This window comes from Paroedura picta, chromosome 3 (genome assembly GCF_049243985.1).
Source record: "Paroedura picta isolate Pp20150507F chromosome 3, Ppicta_v3.0, whole genome shotgun sequence".
NCBI classification, from domain to species: domain Eukaryota; kingdom Metazoa; phylum Chordata; class Lepidosauria; order Squamata; family Gekkonidae; genus Paroedura; species Paroedura picta.
In genome coordinates this window covers 3021625-3045351 of record NC_135371.1, presented here as the reverse complement: position 1 = coordinate 3045351, position 23727 = coordinate 3021625, and the positions used below count along the sequence as shown (strand labels likewise).

The window sequence follows — 23727 nt, the reverse complement described above, 5'->3', positions numbered from 1 at the left end:
CCATGAACTACAATTCCCAGGAGCCCCCTGCCAGCGTTCGCTGGCAGGGGCTCCTGGGAATTGTAGTCCATGGACATCTGGAGGGCCGCAGTGACACTACCCCTGCTTTTTGGTTTGCAGGCTGTGCAGTGCAAGGAGACAGCCTAGGAAATGCTTGGGGATAGGATGCACGTTTGGGAGAAAGGGGGCAGAAAGATTCCCCCTCCCCATAAGACAAGGACCAAGTTTTGAGTACAGTTGCAAATTTCAGACCAACCGAGTTTTATTTAAGGTAATAATAATAAAACATGGTTGGTCTTAAAGAAGAAAAAGAAGACCTGTTTGTTTGTTTTTGCACCTTGCTTTTCCCTACCCAAAGGAGCCTCAAAGTGGCTTACAATCGCTTACCCTTCCTCTCACCACAACAGACACCCTTCCCTGTGAGGTGGGTGGGGCTGAGAGAGCTCTGAGAGAACTGGGACTGGACCAAGGTCAGCCAGCAGGCCTTCATGAGTCTCAAAGTGGCTTACAATCGCCTTCTTTTCCTCACAACAGACTCCCTGTGAGGTAGGTGGGGCTGAGAGAGCTCTGAGAGAACTGGGACAGGACCAAGGTCACTCAGCAGGCCTCACGAGTCTCCGAGTGACTTACAGTCACCTTCCTTCCTTTCCCAGCCTGGAATTTATATCCAAGTGGGTAGCTGTGTCGTTATTCCTGTTTGGTTCTGCTGCGTTAAACATTAACATTGTGCTGTATATGTTAATTTAACGCTCACACTTTACCAATAACTATGGACTAGGAACGCCAATTTCATTGCATCTGAAGGAGTGTGGGGGGCCTGCAAACCCTTTTGCCTTGAACAAATCTTTGTGAGCCTTAAAGGTGCCCCTGGACTCAAACTTCCAACCTGGAATTGGGAACAGCTTATGGAAAGAAGGTGGTGTTTTGGAGAGGAGGGGGATTGTCTACCAGGGTTAGTCAAACTGCGGCCCTCCAGATGTGCATGGACTACAATCCCCATGAGCCCCTGCCAGCGAATGCTGGCAGGGGCTCATGGGGATTGTAGTCCATGGACATCTGGAGGGCCGCAGTTTGACTACCCCTGGTCTAACATGTACCCTCAGACTGGCCAAGCCACGTCATTTTTAGCAATAAGATTATCTTTTCCGATAATCTTGGAGCTACTAAACCCTCCCAAGCAGCCATTCTCTCCAGGGGAAATGATCTCTGAGGTTGGGGGAGGACTTGTCATTCCAGGGGATCCCCAGGCCCCACCTGGAGTCTGGCACTGCTACAAGGAAGCAAAATTTATTTCAAGCATTTGTACCCCCTTGCTTGAGGAAGCACACAACATTTCAGCATGCGACACACACAAAAGTACACTTAAATAAAAGATCGTTTCCGAGGCCGATGCGTTGGGCAGCCGTGGAACAGCTCAAACCCAGGAATAATTTAGAGACCAATCCAATTTTTTTGGGGGGGGGGGGTCTGTGTGCGTTCTGAAATTTCAAGAGCCAAAGGTTCGGGACCGCTATCAAAAGAATCTGATGAAGGGCGTTTTGACTCTTAAAAGCTCACCCCCCCCGCCAAATCTCGTAAGGGGGCAGATTGCTGCTATATAAGAGATGAAAGACCCCCCCCCCCGCAGCTGTAGGTAGCAAGAGAAAAGAAGCAGATGTGTGGGGCCAGATCAGAGATTCTTCTTTATTTTTACAGTTTCCAGGGGCGGAACGAGGTCCGGGTATAACACAACTCGTTTGCAAGACGGTAACTTTTCCTCAGTGACTCAACATGCTAATTATTGCATGGGACCTTATAAATAGTGAATTCTTCCATTTCTCCAATCCTAGGTGAGTGTCCTGCATAGTGCAGGGGGGTTGGACTAGATGACCCATGAGGTCCCTTCCAACTCTATGATTCTATGACATCAGAAGAAACGGTGGGTTTTGAGATGGGCAACAAGTCCTCAGCTCACAGGTGCCTTTCCCCCCATTCTGCATTTGGATCCAATCTCTTGCTTGCGTGCATGAGACGGTGCCTGTTCACGCTCGCTCTCTCCGTGAAGCTCTTCCCACAGTCTGAGCATTCGTAGGGTTTCTCTCCCGTGTGGGTTTTTTGGTGCCGAACAAGGTTTGAACTGCTGCCGAAGCTCCTCCCACAGATGGGGCACTGGTGTGGCTTCTCCCCTGTGTGGGTCCTCTGATGTCGGACAAACTTTGACCAATAGAGAAAGCATTTCCCGCATTCTGGACATTTGTACGGGTTTCCTCTTGCGTTTCTCCTCCTACATTCAACGTCACCTGTGGCCATACTGAAAGCTTTCCCACAAACACTGTGTGTCTTTTGGCCTTTTCCAGCTAGGATTCTGTGCTGGCCTTTTATGACATCCTGGGGGCCTCCCTGAATATGCAGAGTTTCGTTGTCTCTCGCTACCCCTCGATGAAAATCTTGATGCTTCTCCGGATCTTGTTGACTGTCAGAGTCTCCTTGCTCATAATCCTGAAAGATGGACTCTTCTTCTGTCCACAGTGACGCCCCATAAGGTCCCACCTGCTCTGAATCCTCTGTGGTATTCGTCTCCATTTCTTCTATGCTCACCCATCTTCTGCCTGCAGGAGAAATGAGAAGACCCTCAACACTATTCCTTGCTGGCACTACAGGGAAATGTAATCTGAGAGTGGGGAATGAAACCAAGGGTGGGGTGGGGGGAAAGGAGGCCTGCTGAGAAATGCCTTCTTCTTGCATGATGGTTCATTCGTGTTATACTATTTGCATACTGATTCCCCTCTAATGAACCACCAGGGGAGGACTTCATTACTTTGGAGCAGGGGTAGTTAAACTGCAGCCCTCCAGATGTCCATGAACTACAATCCCCATGAGCCCCTGCCAGCATTCGCTCATGGGAATTGTAGTCCATGGACATCTGGAGGGCCGCAGTTTGACTACCCCTGCTTTGAAGTGTTACAAACCAATGAGATGAAATTAATGCAAAAGAAATTCCATCTAAACATCAGGAAGAAGTTCCTGACAGAGCGGTTTCTCAGTGGAACAGGGTTCCTCTGGAGGTGGTGGGTTCTCCCATCTTTGGAGATTTTTAAACAGAGGCTGGAGAGCCATCTGACGGAGAGGCTGATTCTGTGAAGGTTCAAGGGGGTGGCAGGTGACAGTGGCTGAGTGAGAGGGTTGTGGGTGTCCTGCATGGTGCAGGGGGTTGGATTAGATGACCCAGGAGGTCCCTTCCAACTCTATGATTCTATGATTCTAAGTTCTTAGTGCATGGTGGGCTCCAGTCCTTGCTAAATTCTTGACGCAAATTAATAACACTGGCAAACTTCCCCAAGGATGGACAGCTAGCATCATGGTCCCAATCTTTAAAAAAGGTGAAAGTTCTGAGCCACAGAATGACCGACCGGTTAGTTCTCTGCCTGTAGCATCTAAACTATGTGGTAACTTCCTGAGGAAGACATTGGAGAACTGGGCGGAGGACGATATCTGAAGCCCACAACAGGGAGGCTTTAAGAAGGGGCGCTTCACGACTGAACACGGCCAAGCTCTGCTTCATCCGGCTGCGGCAGCTACGAGAGGTCTTACAAAGGCATTATATGTCTTTGTAGATCTCGCTGCCGCTGTTGACTCATTGGACAGGAACAAACTTGGGCAGAAACTCCCAAATCTGCAGCTGGATCCATGTCCAGTGTGTCTAATGAGACAGCTCCACCAAAATGCTACGGTTTAGGAAATTCAGGTGCTCTGATGGAGGAAACCCCCATCAATAAAGGTGTAAAACAGGGGTGTGTTCAACCTATACATTAATGATGTTGAAGAAATGCTAGAGGCCCCCCACTATTTGCCATACCAGGTTTAGCCTTTGGGGGTTCTGTTTTTATAATCCATCCATTGCCTCTTCTAGGGTGAAACTGCCTGTCCTGCATAATATTCAATACCTGAATGTTCCAGAAAGGGAATGCTCACCTGACAAGACACCCCCCTCGTCCTCGGATTGCCTTGTTTTGGAACACAGCTGCCCCGCCTCTGTTTCAGAAATCGCCTGGCTGGCCTCGGCGACACTCCGAACGGCCCCCTTAGGCGGTCTCAGGATCTGCAAAGGCAGCAGGGACCATTTCAGGATGGGGAACCAAGCGCTGAAGGCAAAGGGTGGACCCCGTGCTCTAGCCCAACGGCTAGCACCCACAGCAGATAGCAGAATCAGAATTTGGGTTAAGGAGGAAACCTGCGGGCTCCCCTTTTTTAGCTCCCTGTTTTGCACAATAATGATAAAGTGGCATACAAACAATAAAAAGATAAAAATAATTAAAATCCTCCAAATCACACTCCCCAATCAGACCTCCCACCCCAAGCTCCCTGGAAGACAGGGTAGTAAGCTCTACAAACTGCAGGAAGTATATGGTTTTACCATAAAGTTTCTGGCAATTCCTAGAGCTACTGGCATTGCTGCCAGTTTCTCCCCGGAAGTGATGTCACCATCCTGGCAATGATGCCCAACGCCATTTCCTTGCTCCCAACTCTAGTCATGAAGAAGAGCTGTTTTTTGGGACCTTGCTTTTCACTACCCGAAGGAGTCTCAAAGCGGCTATCCTTCCTCTTCCCCCTACCTTCCCCCCTGTGAGGTAGGCGGGGCTGAGAGAGCCTTGAGAGAACCATGACGGGCCCAAGATCACCCCGCTGGCTGCGCATGGAGTGAGATTGGGAAACCAAACCTGGCTCTCCAGATTAGAGTAAGGTGACTAGATTTTAACATTGGTAAAGCGGGACACCATTGACCGGGGGAGGGGGGGAGTACTTGATTAAAAATTTCGTCTATATGGAGCAACAAAAAGTTGCATAGAACGCAAAAATAGTATTGTTATATATTTTTTTAAAATTTCAACCTAAGTACAATTTGCCAGGTACCCCGAGATGTCCCTCCACAAATGGGACAATCTGGTCCCTTAGATTAGAGGCCATCGGTCTTAGCCACGACACCAAGATGGCTCAAAGCAAGATCTTGTGTAGCCCAGATTTCATTTAAGGGCTGGACAAATTCAAGGAGTAGCAGCTTCACAGAGACATATCATGGCCTGGATTTATTATTGATTGTACTGCTTGTGTCATGTAGCCAGGAGATCCGAGGATCACCTGCCAGCTACGCAAGGGGCCTTCTCAAAGATGGTTTGCCATTGCCTGCCTCTGCGCCACGACATTCCTTGGAGGACCTACCATCCAAATCCTTGGAAGTCTCCCATCCCCAGACTAACCAGTCGGCCGTGCTTAGCTTCCAAGATGTGACAGGTCCAAGCTTGCCTGGGCTACCTGGGGCTCCTCGCACGGAGGCAGGCAGAGATCTCCGTCCAACACCAGAAGAAGCACATGAAGTGCAGCAGAAGGACCTTACCTCTTTCTCTTGCCTCTGGGCGTCTTGTTGCCTCAGCAGGAGCTCCTCAGCCAGGGCCACCACCTGAGAGCAGCTTTCTGACCCACATTCCCTGACCCAGCGTTGGATCTCTGGTGGGAGGATGGTCAGCAGCTGCTCCAAGACCAGCAGCTCCAAGATCTGCTCCTTGGAGCGCTGCTCGAATTTCAGCCACCGGCAGCAAAGTTCTTCCAGTTGGCTGTAGGCCCCTCTTGGCCCCTCGGCTTCCTCGTAGCAGAAGCGCCTGAAGCGCTGGCGAACCTTCTCCCTCCTCGTGGCATCCCTGCGCAAGATGGCCGACTTCACTTTCCCATAATCCTCCCTGTCTCTGGCCTCCAGCCTGTTAAAGGCCTGCTCGGCTTCCCCGCCCAGGGCTGGCAGAAGTCGGGCCACCCACTCTTCCTTGGGCCACCGGCAGGCTTGAGCCACCTGCTCAAACGAAGCCAAGAAGGCTTGTGCATCATCCCATGGGGAGGGCTCCTCGGGGATTAGAGAGGCCCCCCACTTTGGCTGAGGGGCCTCCACGGTCTTGAGGAATTCCTGCAGCTGGGCTTCCCAGTGTTGAAGGAGCCCTTCGCACGGCTCTTGTTTCACCTCCCGCTCAGGTAACCTCTGCAGGCTACTTCCAGCGTGTCCTGCTCCTTGCAATTCCTCCACAGAGCACCGCTCTTCCGTTGTCATCCCTCCGTGACACCGCAGGAATTACCTCTGAGTGGAAACGCCTCTGGAACAAAACGTTAACATGCCTTTCGAGTTCGGGACCGGCACGATAGGCGTCTCCCTGCGGAAACAAGAGGTTAGAGCAGCCTTGTCTCAGCCTTTTGACCCCTGAAAAAATGTCCAGGCTTTGTGGTAACCTTGAAGTGATGTCAGCTGGCCACGGCTCCCTGCCACGCTTCCGGAAGTGACACGTCATACCCCCAACCCACCCATCCAGAATTTTTAAAAACAGCCCCCTAATCAACCAACCAACCAACCCCAAGTGGACTCACCTGGCTGGAGAGTGGTGGGCTGCCCTGCCTCCCGCCGGGACCAAAATGCCAGGCCGAAGCGGTGAACAGGAGCTAAGCCCTGGTCCCCACCCACCCCTAAGCCTCAAAATGGCCAAGAGGGCTGCTCCGCTGGGCCAAGCCTGAGGCTGGGGTAGGCCCCCCCCCCACAACCTACCTAGAGCTGTTAAAAAAGCCCAAACAACCCCACCACCCACCCACCCACCCTAGGAGAACTCACAGGTTCCAGCCACCACGTATGGGACTACCATGATAGGGGACCCTTGACCAGCAAAGGTTTCTATGGCTGTGGCCCCTCCCCCTCCAGGGCCATCATGGGTCATTCTGGCAGTGGTGGGGTCAACCTGCCTAAATGAGGTAAGATCCACCCATGGTCGCTGAAAAAAATATTAAAATATATTTTGAAGATCAAGAAGAAGAAGAAGAAGAGTTGGTTCTTATATGCTCTTAAATGCGACACCTTGTTAGTTCTTAATCACTACACTAAGCGGCCAGGGCTGAGAAGAAGAAGGAGAAGGAGGAGGAGGAGGAGAAGGAGAAGGAGGAGGAGGAGGAGAAGGAGGAGGAGAAGGAGAAGGAGGAGGAGGAGGAGGAGGAGGAGGAGGAGGAGGAGGAGAAGGAGAAGGAGAAGGAGAAGGAGAAGAGTTAGTTCTTATATGCCGCTTTTCCCTACCCGAAGGAGGCTCAAAGCGGCTTACAGTCGCCTTCCCTTCCTCTCCCCACAACAGACACCCTGTGGGGTGGGTGAGGCTGAGAGAGCCCTGAGAGAACTGCTCGGTCAGAACAACTTTCTCAGTGCCATGGCGAGCCCAAGGTCACCCAGCTGGTTGCATGTGGGGGAGTGCAGAATTGAACCCGGCATGCCAGATTAGAAGTCCGCACTCCTAACCACTACGCCAAACTGGCTCTCAAAATTAAAAAAACAAAACAAAACATGGATGAACATGGGCTTTAAATAGCACGTTCAGTTGTACGTACACAAAATATAACGTAAGAGCTTTACTCTGTGTGCTTACAGACAAAAATCAGGAGCACTTTGTACATGGGCTGTATGTGCGTTCACTGAAGGGTGGGAGGTGAGTAATAGATCTAAATAGTAATAATAATAATTAATAATAATAATTACAGTACTAGTATAATCTAGGGCTGATTTTTGTTTGGTCTTTTTATTTCTTTAAGATAAAAACAGAGTATATAACAAAGATATAAAGGGGGTACAGAAAACAAGGGGGTTGTACAGAACAATTCATATCATTATTCAGAGTTTACACTGCACAGGATATTAAACAAACAAGAAGGAGGGTCTTCTCCAGCCTCCTCCTCATAATCTTTACAGCAATCTGTGCTTCCATTACATTAAGCAGTCTATCTAACCACTATATTTTATCACCATGTCATTTTCATTATAGTATATATCTCATTTTATGCACCTCATCCAGTGTTAACTATGGCAGATATTTCAAAGTCCATTGCAATAATTAAATCCAGGAGATAACTCACATTAAAGAGGCAAGCTAGAAGCCAAATAAGTTATTATTCAAATTTCCATTTTTATACATTTATGTTCAAATTTTATTCTCATTCTGCTTTAACAAAATATTACACACAGTGTATAACTATGCATTATTTTCTATTTCAAATTGCTCCTCATTCTATATCTGTCTCCAGCTTTCATAGTAAACTTTTCCATTTCTCCAGTTTTATGGGGCCTCTGATATGTGTCATGATTCCACTTGGGGCTCTTTCTCTGGGAACTGGAGTTGAAAGATTTCAAGTTGCAGGTTTATGGGAAAGACCTCTTCCCAGTCACAGTTCTCTCAGAGCTCTCTCTGCCTCCTACATTTGGGAGGAGGAAGGAAGTTGGTTTTTTGTACCCTGCTTTTCTCTACCCAAAGGAGCCTCAAAGCTGCTTACAAATGCCTTCCCTTCCTCCCCCCTCAACAGGCAACCTTGTGAGGTAGATGGGGCTGAGAGAGCTCTGAGAGAACTGTGATTGGGGAAAAGTCAATTGCCACTGATATTATTAGAGTGCAGTTCAATAAATGGTAGGGCTTCCTGGAGACAACCACTCAAGAGTTTATTTGGCTGTAGCTAAGTGTAAAATAATTGATTCCACCCGCTCTCTTCCAGTGGGGTCAACCTGGATCAATGAATCCAATAGGGATCTCCCCCCCCCCCAAGTGCCTCTTTGAGAGTAGCTCCCCCACCCCTCTGGAAGAAGGCTGACCTGGCCACACATGGCCTCTGACCCTGGGGGAGAAAGGGCAGGATCTGACCCTCCCCACTGCTTCTTCTGGTGCCTTCCTCCCTGGGTCTGCCTTACCTGAAAGCTCCTTCTTGTTGCTTGTGTTGCAAGGAGATGCAAAACCAAACTCTGCCCATCAGTATTTTACAGGCTTTAACTTCCCCGTCCTCTCTAGGACATGCAGCTCGGGTGGTTTTAACCCTTACATTTCATTTTTCAAAAAATGTATTCCAGAATCTCTGTTAGTCCTTCCTCAATTTGACTTGAATTTGTAAACCCTTTTTCTATAATTTTTCTATAGCACACCATTGTTAATTAGGCTTTCATTGATTCAACCTGTATTTTTTCTTTTATTTAATTTTTCACATTTTATTACGTGGTTTATATACTGTCCCCTCCCCAGGTACCGGTTCGGGGACGTTTTCCCACATTTTATCATTTATCTTCACTGATAGATCCATAAAACAATATGTCAATAGGGCATTAAACTAGAATGGCAATTAAACCTTGTTAAAAACAAACGAACCAGCCACCCATTAGCCCAGGGGTAGTCAAACTGCGGCCCTCCAGATGTCCATGGACTACAATTCCCAGGAGCCCCTGCCAGCATTCGCTGGCAGGGGCTTCTGGAAATTGTAGTCCATGGACATCTGGAGGGCTGCAGTTTGACTACCCCTGCATTAGCCACTGTAACACACCCAGTGCCATTCACGTAGCACTATTTCTAAATTCTCCTAATTAGCAGAACTCACAATGTCATTAATTCCGGGATTAAATCCCCCAGCCCTTCCCCCTTGTGCATGGCCTTGCTCCATGCACTTTGAACGACAAGTGTGGCTTATTTTGTAGATTTCTCCGCTGGCAGATCTAGGTAGCAGCACCACCTTCTCCCCTCCCCCCGGGTTTAGGGTTGCCACCTCCAGGCTGGGAAAACCCTGGAAACGTTGGGGGTGGAGCCTGCAGAGCGTGGGTTTCGGGAGAAGAGGGACTATAGGGGCCACTTTCTCCAGAGGAACTGATCTCTGTGTCATTCAGGGGGATCCCCAGGTCCCAGTGGTTTGTATTACAACGGTTCATAGTGAGCCAACCGGGAAGGGCAGGCTATAAAAACACAGCTGTTGTTATTGCTGATGTGATTATTGTTATTATATTAAAACGAGGAATGCCAATTTCCAAGTGGGACCTGGGGATCCCCGGAATTGCAGCTTCTCTGCAGCCCAGAAAGATCAGTTCCCCTGAAGTAAAAGTGGTCTTTGGAGATACTCCTTGTTTACATCACGTTACAATTTGGTTTGGTTGCCCTGTTTCCTCTTTGACGTTCCCGACACAGACACGGAGATTATTTTACGCTTTCTGACTTGCTTATAAACATGAACAGAGAGACTCTCAATCTCGCACACGACAAAGCAAAAAGTGACTAACTGTCACAGCTAACAGAAATGAAACTCTCTCATATTGCATCTCTGATGCCTGCAAAGATGCACAAGCACAATCACAACACTATCTCCCGTTGGGGGGAGGGGACCTGGCAACCCTATTTAAAACGGATTGTTTTTTTTCCTGAATACTATCACGATTGTCAGCTTCCAGGTGGGCTCTGGAGATCTCGCAGATTTACGAATGATCCCCAGACTACAGAGACCGGATCCCCCAGGAGAGAAGGCTGCTTTGGAGTGTGCATGGTGTTATACCCAGGGCCATTTCGCACGGCTTCAAAGTAGCACAATGGTTGCTAATTGGAAACGCTACTAATTTGCCATAACCCACGACGTCGTAGACAATCTGCAACAGTCCTGCAACCGACCCGCAAAAAGCGCTTCGTTGTAGCGCTTTCAGGGGAATCCAGAAAAGTGGATTCACCCTCCGGATAGCGATACACTCCTGCAACCAATCTGCGACAATAGCGCCAAAGACTTGTGCGTTACCATTGTTGCGGGTTCTTCAAAGTCCCTCCTCCCGAGCCTTTCCTCCAAACTTCCGGCGAACTGTCCGCCATTTTTTTTCTCCGAGCGAGCGGGGATCTACGAGGCAACGAGACAGCGACTGGCTTTCAAGCACGATCACTTTCAGAAATTCTGCCCGGACACCACAAGAGTATTTCAAAAGCACAGTGGCACACACCGTCACGTTCCAAACATTTGCCCAAAGCTTAAAACCCCGTCTACCTTCGGCCAGTACTAGCGGAGTCAACGTACAGGGAGCATTTTAAAAAACTTTCCTCTGAGCGTGCCAACGAACGTTCGCCGCTCGCGGTCTCCTGTTTAAATTAGTGGGGTTCAATAGATATGATTCGAGGTGATACCATGAGGGGCGGTTTATGTGTAGTGGGTCTTTGTGTGGTTCCGGGTACGTGGTTGTGCTTGGGTGCGGACAACCCCTTCCATCGGCGGCTAGACCTCCGGCAAGCGGAGTCGCCGTCCGCCGTTCATTTTAAAAAACTTTCCTCTGAGCGTGCCAACGAACGTTCGCCGCTCGCAGTCTCCAGTTTAGCTTAGAGGGGTTCAATAGAAATGATTCTAGCATGAGGGGCGGTTTATGTGTAGTGGGTCTTTGTGTAGTTCCGGGTGCGTGGTTGTGCTTGGGTGCGGACAACCCCTTCCATCGGCGGCTAGACCTCCGGCAAGCGGAGTCGCCGTCCACCGTTCATTTTAAAAAACTTTCCGCTGAGCGTGCCAACGAACGTTCGCCAGTTACATGTCATTGATTTATGCTTTGGTTGGTGAATATTATTGGGGAACTGTCGCGTACCGCTGCACTTGCTCTCGGTTTTACACCGGCATGCGTTTTTGTAATGGCGGACATTTCACTAAAATGGCTCCCGCTGCATGTTCAAACTGCTCTTCCCGCGTGTGGACGAATCAGCGCATGCGAGAAGTCAAACAAAAGGCGCTAATCTGGCCATTAGGAGCAGATCCTGTTCCCGCGCGAGGAGTTTTGAACGTGACATGTGACCTAATGTGGCCAATGTGCGTGTCCCCTACTGCCCTCTACCAATCAGGAGCCGGCTAGTCCCTTTGTCTTTGTGTGCGGGAAGGTATATGATCCGTTGCACCCTGCACCTCGCACCACCATTTTGCTCAGCTACTAGCGAAAGCACCATGGAATCCTCTTCGCAAGCCTCGTCCGTCCCTGCAACCGGCCGTGGCCCAACTTGGAGGGACGCGGAGATCAGGGACCTGATCGCGATTTTCTCGGAAGAGAAAATCCAGGACGCCTTCCAGTCCTCGCACAGGAATAGGGAGGTCTTCGAGCAAGTGGCCATAAAGATGCGTGCCCTGGGCCACAACAGGACCGGCCTTGAATGCCGGTCCAAAACTAAAACAATGCGGGCGGAGTACATGCGTGCCGTGAACCATAATAAGGGTTCCGGCAACGAAAAGGTGACCTGCCCCTACTTTGAGGAGCAGCGCCAGCTGTACGGCGACGGGGAAGGAGCCGGCAGGCCGAAGCACGTCGGGAGGAGCCTTAAGGTGGTTCGGAAGCCGGCTGCCCCGGTCGAGGAACCACCCGCTGAGGAGGATCCCGGCGAGGGCACCTCGTCCAGCTTTCGGCCTCCACCCCCCGTCCAGCAACGAGCCGCGGAATTGGTCACGGTGGACCTGATGGCCATCGCTCCTGGGGAGCCAGAGGAGGTTCCTGAGCAAACGCCCCTTGCCTCCGGTAAGTAATTTTCTTTTTATTTTATATTTCATTTTGAGCAAATGTGTGTTCTGACGTTTGGGCATCGTTTTCTCGTGTGTTCGTTGCAACGCATAATATGCTAGGATGTTTGTGGATTGCTTTGGGTGGCTTTTTAAAACGGTTGTGTTTAACCAACAACCCAAACAGTTTTGCAGCATGCCTCAGCCATAGGCCTTCTGCAGTGCTTTAGCCACTACTTTGGGAGCTTGCTGTGTGGTTCAGGTTGTATGCTTGCTCCTTTTTCACTATTTTCTGCTCTTGTCCACAGAGACACAGATGCCTGGGACGGTGGTCCTCGAGTCCCCTGCAGCGGTGGCAGAGGACAGTGATTCTGGGGCGTCCACAAATGTTGGTAAGTATCAGTTGCAATAAGGGGGGGGGGTTTAACTGCTTTGTGCTTTTCTGTTTGTGCAGGGCAGCAGCACTGCCAAGAGACAGAAGAGAGTCCCTCAACGTTGCTGCTTTAGGGTTTGAAGCTTGCTTTGCCACACTTTGGTCCTAAATCATGTTCTTTTTTCCCTTTTTTCAGATTTCATACCCGGGACGCAGGAGGAGGAGGAGCGTGGGGTGGCTGGACCTCCTGCCGTGCGCAGGCGTATACAGATACAAGATGGTGAGCGTGCATGAACTGTTCCTTTCGAGCCATGGCTGCAGGACAATGTCTGTGTGCAATAACTGTGTGCTTCCTTTTCATTTTTGTGCTCCCCTGGCATTGTTCTGAGTCTTGGTTTAACATGTAACCAAGAAAGGCCACCATGGGCAAACAAACAATAACCATGTGCTCCCCTGGCATTGTTCTGAGTCTTGGTTTAACAATATGTAACCAAGAAAGGCCACCATGTGCACCAGGGTGGGTTTTGACTGTCTCGATGTTACTAACAGTTCTGTTTCTCTTTTTTTGCCAACAGAGGTCCTTTCAGAAGACGACGAGCCAGCCGGCTCACCACCTAGGGGTGCTCTCCAAGCTGAGGAGAGGCTGGCCAGGGAACGCGGCAGGCTGCGGCGCGTCTCCGTCCTGACTAATGTGGGAGAAAGGATCCTGGAGCACTGCCAGGAGGAGTCCAGGCGTGCCGCTGCCGCAGACCAGGCGATGCTCTCCCTCGTGGCCCAGGAGGGCAAAAAATTCCGTGCCATCCTTAGAGACTCGAACAACTCACTACGCGAAAGCGTGGAGGAGGTTCGACTGATAAGGAGGCTGATGGAGAGGGCGGTCGCGGTTATGGAGGCGGCCACCCCTCCTCAGATTACAGTGCTTTTGGACCAGAGAATCCCCGTTTTTTTGCTGGCTAAGTACACAAACCGCACAAGACAAGGTTAAACAAAGAACACAAAACTTTATTCAACAACAGAGTAGGAAAAACAATTAAACACGCCTCCTGTTTCTGTAGATGTGGGTGGCTATGGCGTCCCGAACCTTGCACCCCTCAGCATAGATCCTTTTTCTCCTTGCTTCAGGGATGTCTTGTGTGTCTTCAAGGACTACAGGATCAGGTTCATCCACAGGGAAGGGGATGTTATGTCCCTTGTCCTCGCATATGTTGTGCAAAATGACACACGCGATGATCAGCGGAGTCACATTGTCTATATGCACATGGAGTCGGGACATCAGGCAACGGAACCGGGACTTCAAACGTCCAAAGGCACGCTCCACTACATTCCTTGCCCGGGAGTGACTGAGATTGTAGTGGCTCTGCACGTCTGTCCTTGGCCGCTTGTAGGGAGTCATGAGCCAGCGTCGTAATGGGTAGGCTCCGTCCCCGAGCACCAACGCCGGCACACGCACGCCCTCAATGGTGGCGGTGGGGTTTCCTGGAACAAAGACCCCTTCGTCCATGGCTTTCCTGATGTTGGATTCCCTGAAAACAAGGGCATCATGCCTCCTGCCACTCCACCCCACCTCGGCATCGATAAACCGTCCGGAGAAGTCCACAGTTCCTTGCAGGAGAACAGAACAAAAGTCCTTCCTGTTCCCGTACTCCTTTATGCTTCCCCCGGGGGCACGGATAGGGATGTGGCTTCCATCGACGGCCGCAAAACAATGCGGGAATCCAAGCCTGGCAAACCCGTCCATACTCTGGAATAAGGGAAAGAAAAGAATATAAGCCATGGCATGTCAGCGTGGGGTGTATCGCGTCTTCGTTGCTGACCTGTCAAACAAGAAAAAAAATTTAAAGGGCAAAGGGGATAGAATGACACTCACCGCTCCAAGCCGGTCTCCGAGGCACACGACTTTGCTGAACAATTCCGCCTCCATGGCGAGGCAGAACTCCTTAAGGATATCGCCAACCGTAGTGACTCCGAGTCCGAATTGCTGGGCTACTGTCCGGAAGTACTGAGGGGTGGCCAAGTACCACAATGCGACCGCCACCCTTTTTTCCACTGGCACGGGGCGCCGCATGCCAGTGACTTGCCTCTCCATGCGTCCACGTAGAGCCTCCACGAGTTCAAAAAATGTCCCCCTCGACATTCTAAAGTTGGCAATCCAGTGGTCATCATCCCAGCGAGCCCACACAAAATTTTCCCACCAGTCAGAGGATCTTTCGTCCACCCAGAACCGTGGGGGGAACCGGACCTCTGCCAGAGCTTGCCAGTGCCTCTTTGCCGCCATGGTTGCCCATTGAGAACGTCTTGTACTGCTGGTCATCGCTCTGGCAATACGTTCTCTGTATTCCTCTGAAGCAGCCCTCCTATGCTGCACAGTGGTGCGGATACGCTGGACCACCGCAAGCATCTGAGCCAACAATTGAAAAACAATCCTCTCCATTGCAACGTTAACCTGTGCTGCGGGCAGTAGGCTACGCAAACAAAGAGAGGCCGACCGCGTGTCTGCCCAGGTGCATATAAGCAGGTAACCTGTGGGCGTGTACTGTGGGCGGGGATTAACCTATCAAACATATCAATGCATCAACCTCTGTTTCATAGAAAACAATAGAAAACACGTTCCAAGGGCGCCAATGATTTGACGATAACGCGTTGCTACGGGTTTTCCTGGGTTTTTTTAAAAAAAAGGGAACCCTGACAAGTCCGGCTTTAGGGTCGAGGTCAAAGGTGTGCCCGCAGTTTGATTGACGGGCACGGGAGGCCAGAAGCGCTAAAAAGGGACCTCCTTTGTAGCGAAAAGACGGAGAACCGGAAGCCTGTGGGTTACGAAAGTGACGAGAAGTGAAAGTGCTAAATTCCGCAAAAACCACAGCTGTGCGTTACGGGCACAGCTAGTTACATTTCGCTAGTTGAAGTAGCGATTTCGCTAACAGCAACCAAATAGCAACTTTGAGCTCTGTGCGAAATGGCCCACACAGTTTATTCTTCTACGCGACGACGGCAACAAGACTAGAATTGACCAAGAGATGAAAAATGCAAGAATTACCTTCGATAGAAGACTGGTTGAATAAATTAGCTGACTTTGCCAAGATGGCCAATCTGACACTGAGGGCCATTCCGCACTCCTTCAAAATTGCACAATGGTTGCCAATTGAAATCACTACTGATTTGCCGTTATGCACAACGTCGTTGACAATCTGCAACACTCCTGAAACCGATCCGCAAAAAGCGCTTTGTTGAAGCGCTTCTACGGAAATCGCCAAAAGTGGATTCACCCTCCGAAAAGCGCTACACTCTTGCGACAAATTTGCAACACTAGCGAAAAAGACCTGTGCGTTAACATTGTTGTGGTTTCTGCAAAGTCCCTCCCCCTGGGCCTGTCCTCCGGTGAACTGTTCGCCATTTTTTTTTCTCGGACAGAGCGCAGATCAACGAATCAACGAGACAGCGCCTGGCTTTCCAGCACGATCGCTTTCGGAAATTGTGCCCGAACAGCACAATAGTATTTCAAAAGCACAGTAGCACACACCGTCACTGCCCCAAAATATGCCCACAGCTTAAAACCCCGTCTACCATCGGCCAGACCTTCGGTTAGTGGAGTCACCGTTCAGGGAGCATTTTTGAAAACTTTAAGCGTAGCAACGAATAATCGCCGACCGCAGTCTACTGTTTAGCTTTGGGGGGTGCAATATATATGATGCAATGTAATATCATGAGGGGCGGTTTCTGTGTTGTGGTTGTTTGTGTGGTTCTGCGTGCGTGGTTGTGCGTGGTTGCCACAAACTCTGGAGCTCCCTCACCACTCGTCCGTTCACTCACGGGGTTAGGGCTAGGACTAGGGCTGGAAAGCCCAAGGTCCTAAAAACATAGCTAAAAGAAATTCTTACCAGCAAAGCTTCATGGCATAATTGAGATCCAATCTGACAGAGGGACCCTTTGGGGAATGTAAATACTGAACAAGACCAACCAGCCGAAAATCCAGATAGATGAAAAAATATCAAGCTGGCTACTATGGCAAAAGTTTATTCAATTTTAAACATGCCAGAAGAAGATTTGGTATACCTTGTTTTCAGATAAGCCTTTTTCAATGGCTATTAATAAACAAAAATTCAAAAATTCAAATTAACAATACTATCATGTCTTATTACAAATGTTGATAATTAATATCAGCTCATTACCTAATACTGTTCGGTAATCTTTACACATCTATTGATGATATAACAAAGCCATCTACAAAACACATATAATAACATGAATAATAACACATATAACATGAATAATATAATAACATGAATAATAACATGAATTACATAATTTTTTATATATTTGCCACCAGGTCTACCTGTACACCTACGCCGAAGATTAACTGGAGGGTATGGCCAGCCTGATGAGTGGGGCCAGCAACAAACTGCGAGAACCCCTAGTGTCTCCATGGCTGACACCAGGACCAGCCCAAGTCCTAGGGATGGCATGTCCACATAGATATTTAAGTCTCCCAAAACCAGAAGTTAGGCAAGGGGGGACCCACCAACACCCACTGCGCCATGCCATGAAGGGGCGCACCCAGCAGAGACCAGAGAACACAGCTCTCCACGCTGCCAGTATTGCCAACAGCTAGGGAGGGCACAGGGCAGACACGGGCTTTTGCTTCTGCTTCTGCTTTGCTAAGGCAGACTCCCCCCCCCCCCCCCGGAGCAAGGGGAACAAGGCAGAACAACGACGATGGCGGAGCATTCCCCAAAACAGTGGTCCCCAACCTGCGGTCCGGGCCGCGGTTCCCTCTCCCCGCCCCCCCCAGGTAAAAAACTTCCCAGGCCGCAAGTTTGCGGCCCGGGGAAGCTTCTTACTGCGGGAGGGGGGGGAGAGGGAATCAGGGCCGCACCGCACATGCGCACATGCGCGCTGCACGGCTTAATCGCGCATGCGTGAAAAGTGCCACACAGCGCGCATGTGCACCCGGCTGCGTATGCGCGCTGCGCGGGTGCGGTCGCGCATGCGCGCTGCGCGGGCAGGGCAGTTGCCCTGCCGGTCCCCAGCCAAAAAAAGGTTGGGGACCACTGCCCCACAACACCGGTGCAGGGGGAACTATGGGAGGCTTGCCACAGCACTGGGGAACCACGAACTAGAGTCAAGGGGACCGACCAAGGCCGAGGGAAGTGGAGGTTTCCCTGCACCACAGAGTAGCCAGGGAGGACCCAGCCCACCCTCCGTCTGAGGAAGGGCACTGAGCTGGGGAGCAGAGACTGGGGACAGCACCAACCCAAACAGCAGGGGAGCCGGGGACATCACCGGCAGGGCCCCAAGAGCAACAGCACCAGAAACAGCAGTGGCAAAGGGAGGCAATGACGACATCGGCTTCCAAGGAGGCGCACCGGGCCCACTGGTGCTACCTGGTGGCACGGATCGATACCGCGAAGGCCCAGATGTGGCACGTCACAGGCCACAAAGCAGACCTGAAAGCACAACAATGTGTAGAGGACACTCCGTGGCTCCCGAGCCCAGAAGCAGGACTGCGAGGAGACCCTCCAGCAGCATCTGAGGAACCTGTGTACTCTGGAAGACCCCCAGGCTGAGTTGCGGGCCCAGCTTCAGTGGACGGGCAGTGACCCCGGCCAGGGAGAAGACGCTGAACCAGCGGCAGGACAAACAGCGACAGACAGTGGGTCTCGGAGGACTGGAGGCTCAGTGGTACAAGCTTCCTACCCCACAGAGACAGTGGACAGCCTCTGGATCGACTAGACTGACCGCGCCCTGGCCAAGGCACATCGGCACAGTGGCCCGGGAGACGGACCAAACGGAGGCCACCCTGGACCATTCCAGAAGATTCTGGGAGATTCCAGGAGAACCCCCCCCCCCCGGACGATGCAGGCAGTCAAGAGGATCGCAACAGCGCCAACCCCGCCCACACTGGACGCTTCTTGACAGCTGTGATTGTTTGTATTTTTACTTTTCCATGCAACTTCGGAGTTTTGCTGAAAAGAATGGTACACTAGAGTCATTTTTGGGGCTACAGCCTTGGCCTTTTGATGCTGTTTCTCATGCCCAAATAGTGTGGGTCTTGAAGAACAGAGGCTTAAAGGACCACTGCAATCCTGTGCATGTTTACTCAGAAGTAAGCGGCATTTTATTCAGTGGGGATTAGTCCTGCATTAGCTTTCTTGGAATTGCAAACACAATGGACTGTAGACAGAGTATTTTAAAACTGCAGTTGTGCTTTGTTAAGCCCCTGACATTTCTTGACTATAGGAAAATTACAAACACATCTGGTTTCACGTATCTTTCTAATTTCATTTTATCTATTTCCAGCCTTCCATTAAAAACAAAACAGGGAAATTGGAAGGGGGTTACTGGATTGAGAAAAGATATTGGCATTGGCTTTCGCTACTGATCTGGCATTGCTGAGCTATGATTTAGATACGGCACATGGGTTTTTTTTTGTAAGATTTGTGCGTGACAGGCACAAGCAAAAAATCATCATGGCTTCAATATTAGTTCAAGCAAGTGGACCTTTGTGGTTAAATCAATTACCCAAAGTAGACAATTGGCAACGATGCATCTGACAGATCGGGGAGAAATTGGGAAATATCTAGGCATGAAAATCAACCCTGAGGGCCGCTCCACACAACTTAAAAGTAGCTGAATTTTAACACTTTGTAAACTCTACATTTTTTGACATTCCACATGACATCGCAAGCAAACCGCAAAACTCCCACAAAACTTCCGCAACATTCGCTTTTTTATAGCGCTTCTGGGATAATCGTAAAAAGTCAATCCCCCCCCCCAAGCACTTGACTTCAGAGCAGAATCCGCAACACATCAGCAAAAGACATGTGCACTCTCAAAATAGCAGTAGAACAAATGTCCCTCCCTAGCTCCTGCCCCCAAGCTTCCGGGAGATGGGATCACAATCCCCCCCCTATAAGCCTACAAAAGCAACGAACAAGCGAGCATGCACCTCAACAAATATAGGTGGGTATTTCTATGATGGTTGTGGGAGGGACAGGATTTGAACTGTGCCCTTTTTCATTTGTGCAGGAGGACCTGACCTGGACACACCAGAAGGAGCCTATCTTTGATGGGTGGTGACTTGGAAAAAACCCTTTGCAAACATCCATGTTGTTTCCCTAAGAATAATTTATTTGCCCTCACAGAATACACCCCAGGCACCGTCCAAGAATGGAGAAGGGCACCCAGGAGACTGCTTTCACAAATGGCGAGGGAGATGCTAGCAGGTTAGCATGCTGGCCAGCCTCTTAACTATTCGTCTGTCAGGTCTACACCCCTTTTCTATGGTTTGCTGTGAATGGAGAGGAAGATGAGTCCTTGTCAGGGATTTATCCAAGGGTATTGGTGGGGTGGGGGAATGCTCTCGCCTGAGAACGAACGGGCTGCGCACGCTGTTTCTCTCTTTGCAGAAGAACACTCTGAGGAGAAGCGTGGAGAGGTGGGGGCGGCCACCCCACAGCGCAGGGACCCAGCGGGACAGGTCCAGAGAGGAAAAGGTAAAGGACCTACTAGGAGCACAGGTTGCATTTTCATCTGTCCTTCCTGCAAGTGGCCGTGGTTTAGGAAGAGAGAGAAAAATCATGCAAGGAAATGACTGGCTACGTCACCGGTGTTGACGGGAACGGTTTGGATTTCTGGATCATGGTCAAGGATGTCAATTTGAGGGGCTACTATCAGGAGACGGTGTGCACCTCACAGTATTTTTAGGAGAACCTTTCGTAGTGAATTAATGGCCTCAAGTCCTTTTCATGGTACTTTGGTTCAGGCTTCGGCCCTGTAAAATCTTAGTGGGCTGCATGAGAACGTTTTTGGTTCTCGTAGTGTAAGAATGCAGCACCATTTAGTTGAACATGTTCCAACGCTGCCTGCTCCTACTGATAAGGCTTCTGTTGTTCCCAATTAGCTTGTTGTGAGAACGGGCTTTGAATGAGATAATTTGGCGCTGCATCACCTGTTTCAGGACTGGCTCATCTACCCTGACATTAGTAACAGCATTGGTTAATTGATAAATTGTTAATTTGGCTTTGATTGGTTTCTGTGTCCAAGACCCCACGTGGGAATAAGCCACAAAGGCCTTCTATTATAACATCTAGTTGTTCGGATTTTTTGCTCTGTTCAAGTTTTGGCCTGCTCAGATTTTTTTTATCTGGTCCAGCTCTGTTCAGATTTTGGGGAAACCTTTGTCTGTAACCTTGTGAACCTGCAACTTGGATTATGGACTTTGAATCTCTCTCTTATCATCCTGCCATTTGCGTATCCTCTGTTAGCCAGAAATACTGTACGACATTCTTATTTTCTCACTGCTAGTATATATTTGTGCACCTTAATAAATATCAATTTTTAAACCTTGTGTTTTGGTTTTGGAACAAGCTAAGTTGAAACCTAGCCTGCCTAACTCGTACCATGGTACCCACTAAGCCTTTGATTTGTGGGACTTGTTTCTGGACGGGGTCAAGCTCCCTAGTAAACCCCTGATAGGCTTCAAGACTGCCCCTGGGTCTTGGACACCTAGGGGCCCATTCAGAGGTGGTGGCAGTACTACCGAACAAGGAGGTTGGGCTATCTATTCTCCTGGGTTTTGTAAGTATTTTGACCTTTCTCGTGGGCCACTGTGTTCTCTGAGGGCTGTGGACTTGGCCTTGGGGAACTGGGGTGTGACCATATACTTGCACAGCTGGTAAAGAGGACTTTAAACTAAATTCAAAGGGGGAGCGAAACGTAAATTCCAAACCGAGTGTGATGGGCAAGAACAGAAGATGAGAATATTGCAAATCTACATGGAACGGCACATAATTCGGGAACTACTAATTTACCGGGAAGTTCAAAAACCATTATGGGGGACACAAAGATGGATTACGATGTCTCTACACTAATGCACAGAGTATGGGAAACAAGCAGGAGGAACTAGTAGTCCTAATAGAGGAAGGGGACTATGACCTAATAGGAATGACAGATACTTGGTGGGATAATACAATTGGAATACTAGAATTGAGGGGTACAATCTATTCAAAAGGGATAGACCAGAAGGGGAGAAATGCAGCAATATATGTTAAGAAAATTTATACTTGTGAAGAAATACAGGTACCTGAGCATGAAGGTTCAGTTGAGTGTATTTGGGTGAATATAAAAGGAGTAAGAAAGGAGAACGGGGCATTTCACATGGCCCCCTAGAGAAGATGGACATCAAAGCATCCAAAACAACAACCTGCCTTTAGCTAAGGGATCTCCGGAGATGCCACCTCTTCCTAGAGGGGCTCTTTCAGCTTCCCCTCCCTCCCCCACGTATTCCTTCTGCCCCTCTGAGGTCACGCCTATTATCTTTTGTGGTTGGCACAGTTTAATATTGAAAGGAATGTAAACCACCTTGGGCTGGCTCTTGGCGCCTGGGAGTTAATACAGAAAGTTTTCACTTTGTAGTTTAGAAAAAGCAGCCTTTCCATGGGAATACCTTTTGGCACGCAAATACCATGGAATGAGGTCTGGGGTCTGAGAGTATATCTGTTCCTTGGATACTCTGTGAGACAATTTCAGCAATATTTCTCTGTAATGGCAAGTCCCCATAATTGCTCCCCTAGAATCCCAATAAAGATATTTTGGGACACCTCACCGCCAAGAGGCTGTCTTTGCTTTGGTGTCTTCATGGGTGTACATCCCAGGTCATGACACAATCTGGGAACATTGTTATGTACTCATAGCCCAGGTACATGCCTTCAAGCCCAGGGAGCTCCTGAGATGCCATCTCTTCCTAGAGGGGCTCCTTCTGTTTCCCTTCCCACCCCACTTATTCTTTCTGCTCTCCCTACTATCTCTGTGGCTGGCACTGTTTAACGTTGAAAGGAATGCAAACCACCTTGCCTGGCTCTTGGCGGTCAGGATTTAAAGACATTTAAAGAAAGATTTCACTTTATAGTTTAGAGAAAGCAGCCTTTCCATGGGAATACCTTTTAGCACACAAATACCATGGAATGAGGTCTGGGGTCTGAGAGTATATCTGTTCCTTGGATACTCTGAGAGGCATTTTCAGCAGTGTTTCTCTGTAATGGCAAGTCCCCATAATCCCACCCCTAGAATCCTAATAAAGCTACTTCACCCAATAAAGACTCTTCATTGCAAAGAGCCTGTCTTTGCTTTGGCGTCTTCATGGGTGTACATCCCAGGTCATGACACAATCTGGGAGACCCTGGTGCCAGCTTCAAGGTTGCTACGAATACCCTCAAACGGGTGGCTTTTGCCCGACTGCCATCATGGCCAGCACCATGCGTGGCAGCAGCAAAGCGGTGGTGAAGGTAGCAAACCAGGCCCAGTTTAGAGACAAGATCTATATCTTTGGAGAGAACCAGGAGAAACTGGGCCATATTACTCCCCCTGAAGAACATCACAGAATGGGTCAGGAACCCCAGTCATGGGAAGATGGTCAATTGGTAACGTATAGGACATTTTCCAAGAAAGAAGATGCCCTTGCGGCCCAAGTCCACATCGACAAGAGGTGGGAGGGTAACGGAATCCTCCTCTACGGCATCCTGGAGAAAAAGGAAAAGTATTTTCCCAAAATGGCAAATGGTAAGACCTTTACAAAGCCTGCCAGGGATTCTGGCTGCCGCATCTGTCTCTACACCCTTGTGGCCACTATTACATTCTGACCGGGGGAAATACGAGGGTCAGCAAGAGCAGGGGAGCCAAGATCCTTAGTTTTTTTTTGGGGGGGAAGCCCCCCTGAAAGAGGAAGACCAGCAAGGTGAAGCACAAGGTCATGGTGTTCAACACGGAATGATCCTTTGGGGGCATTTCACGTGGCCCCCTAGAGAAGTTGGGCATCAAAGCATCCAAAACAAAAAAAGACTACTTAGATGTCACCCATGTCCTGGTGGAGAACATTGTTACATACTCATGGCCCTGGTACCTGCCAAGGGATCTCCGGAGATGCCATCTCTTCCTAGAGGGGCTCTTTCAGCTTCCCCTCCCTCCCCCACGTATTCCTTCTGCCCCTCTGAGGTCACGCCTATTATCTTTTGTGGTCGGCACAGTTTAATATTGAAAGGAAGGCAAACCACCTTGGGCTGGCTCTTGGTGCCTGG

The 23727-nt window shown here is 49.6% G+C and overlaps 1 protein-coding gene across 2 annotated transcripts; it reads right to left on the bottom strand.

The window, feature by feature from the left end:
- Window positions 1-1667: 1667 nt before the first annotated feature.
- On the bottom strand, window positions 1668-9185 carry LOC143834066 (uncharacterized). 2 transcript variants are annotated; one of them, XM_077330629.1, is made up of 4 exons: window positions 8723-9185; window positions 5372-6170; window positions 3952-4078; window positions 1668-2588 (listed from the first exon to the last, which is right to left on the bottom strand). In XM_077330629.1, exons 2-4 carry the CDS (start codon window positions 6068-6070, stop codon window positions 1951-1953), a joined length of 1464 nt encoding a protein of 487 aa, XP_077186744.1. In that variant the 5' UTR covers window positions 6071-6170; window positions 8723-9185; the 3' UTR covers window positions 1668-1950. The 2 variants fall into 2 exon arrangements, with proteins under 2 accessions (XP_077186744.1, XP_077186745.1); XM_077330630.1 differs by lacking the exon at window positions 8723-9185 and having other exon boundaries at window positions 5372-6427.
- Between the last annotated feature and the right edge of the window lie 14542 nt (window positions 9186-23727).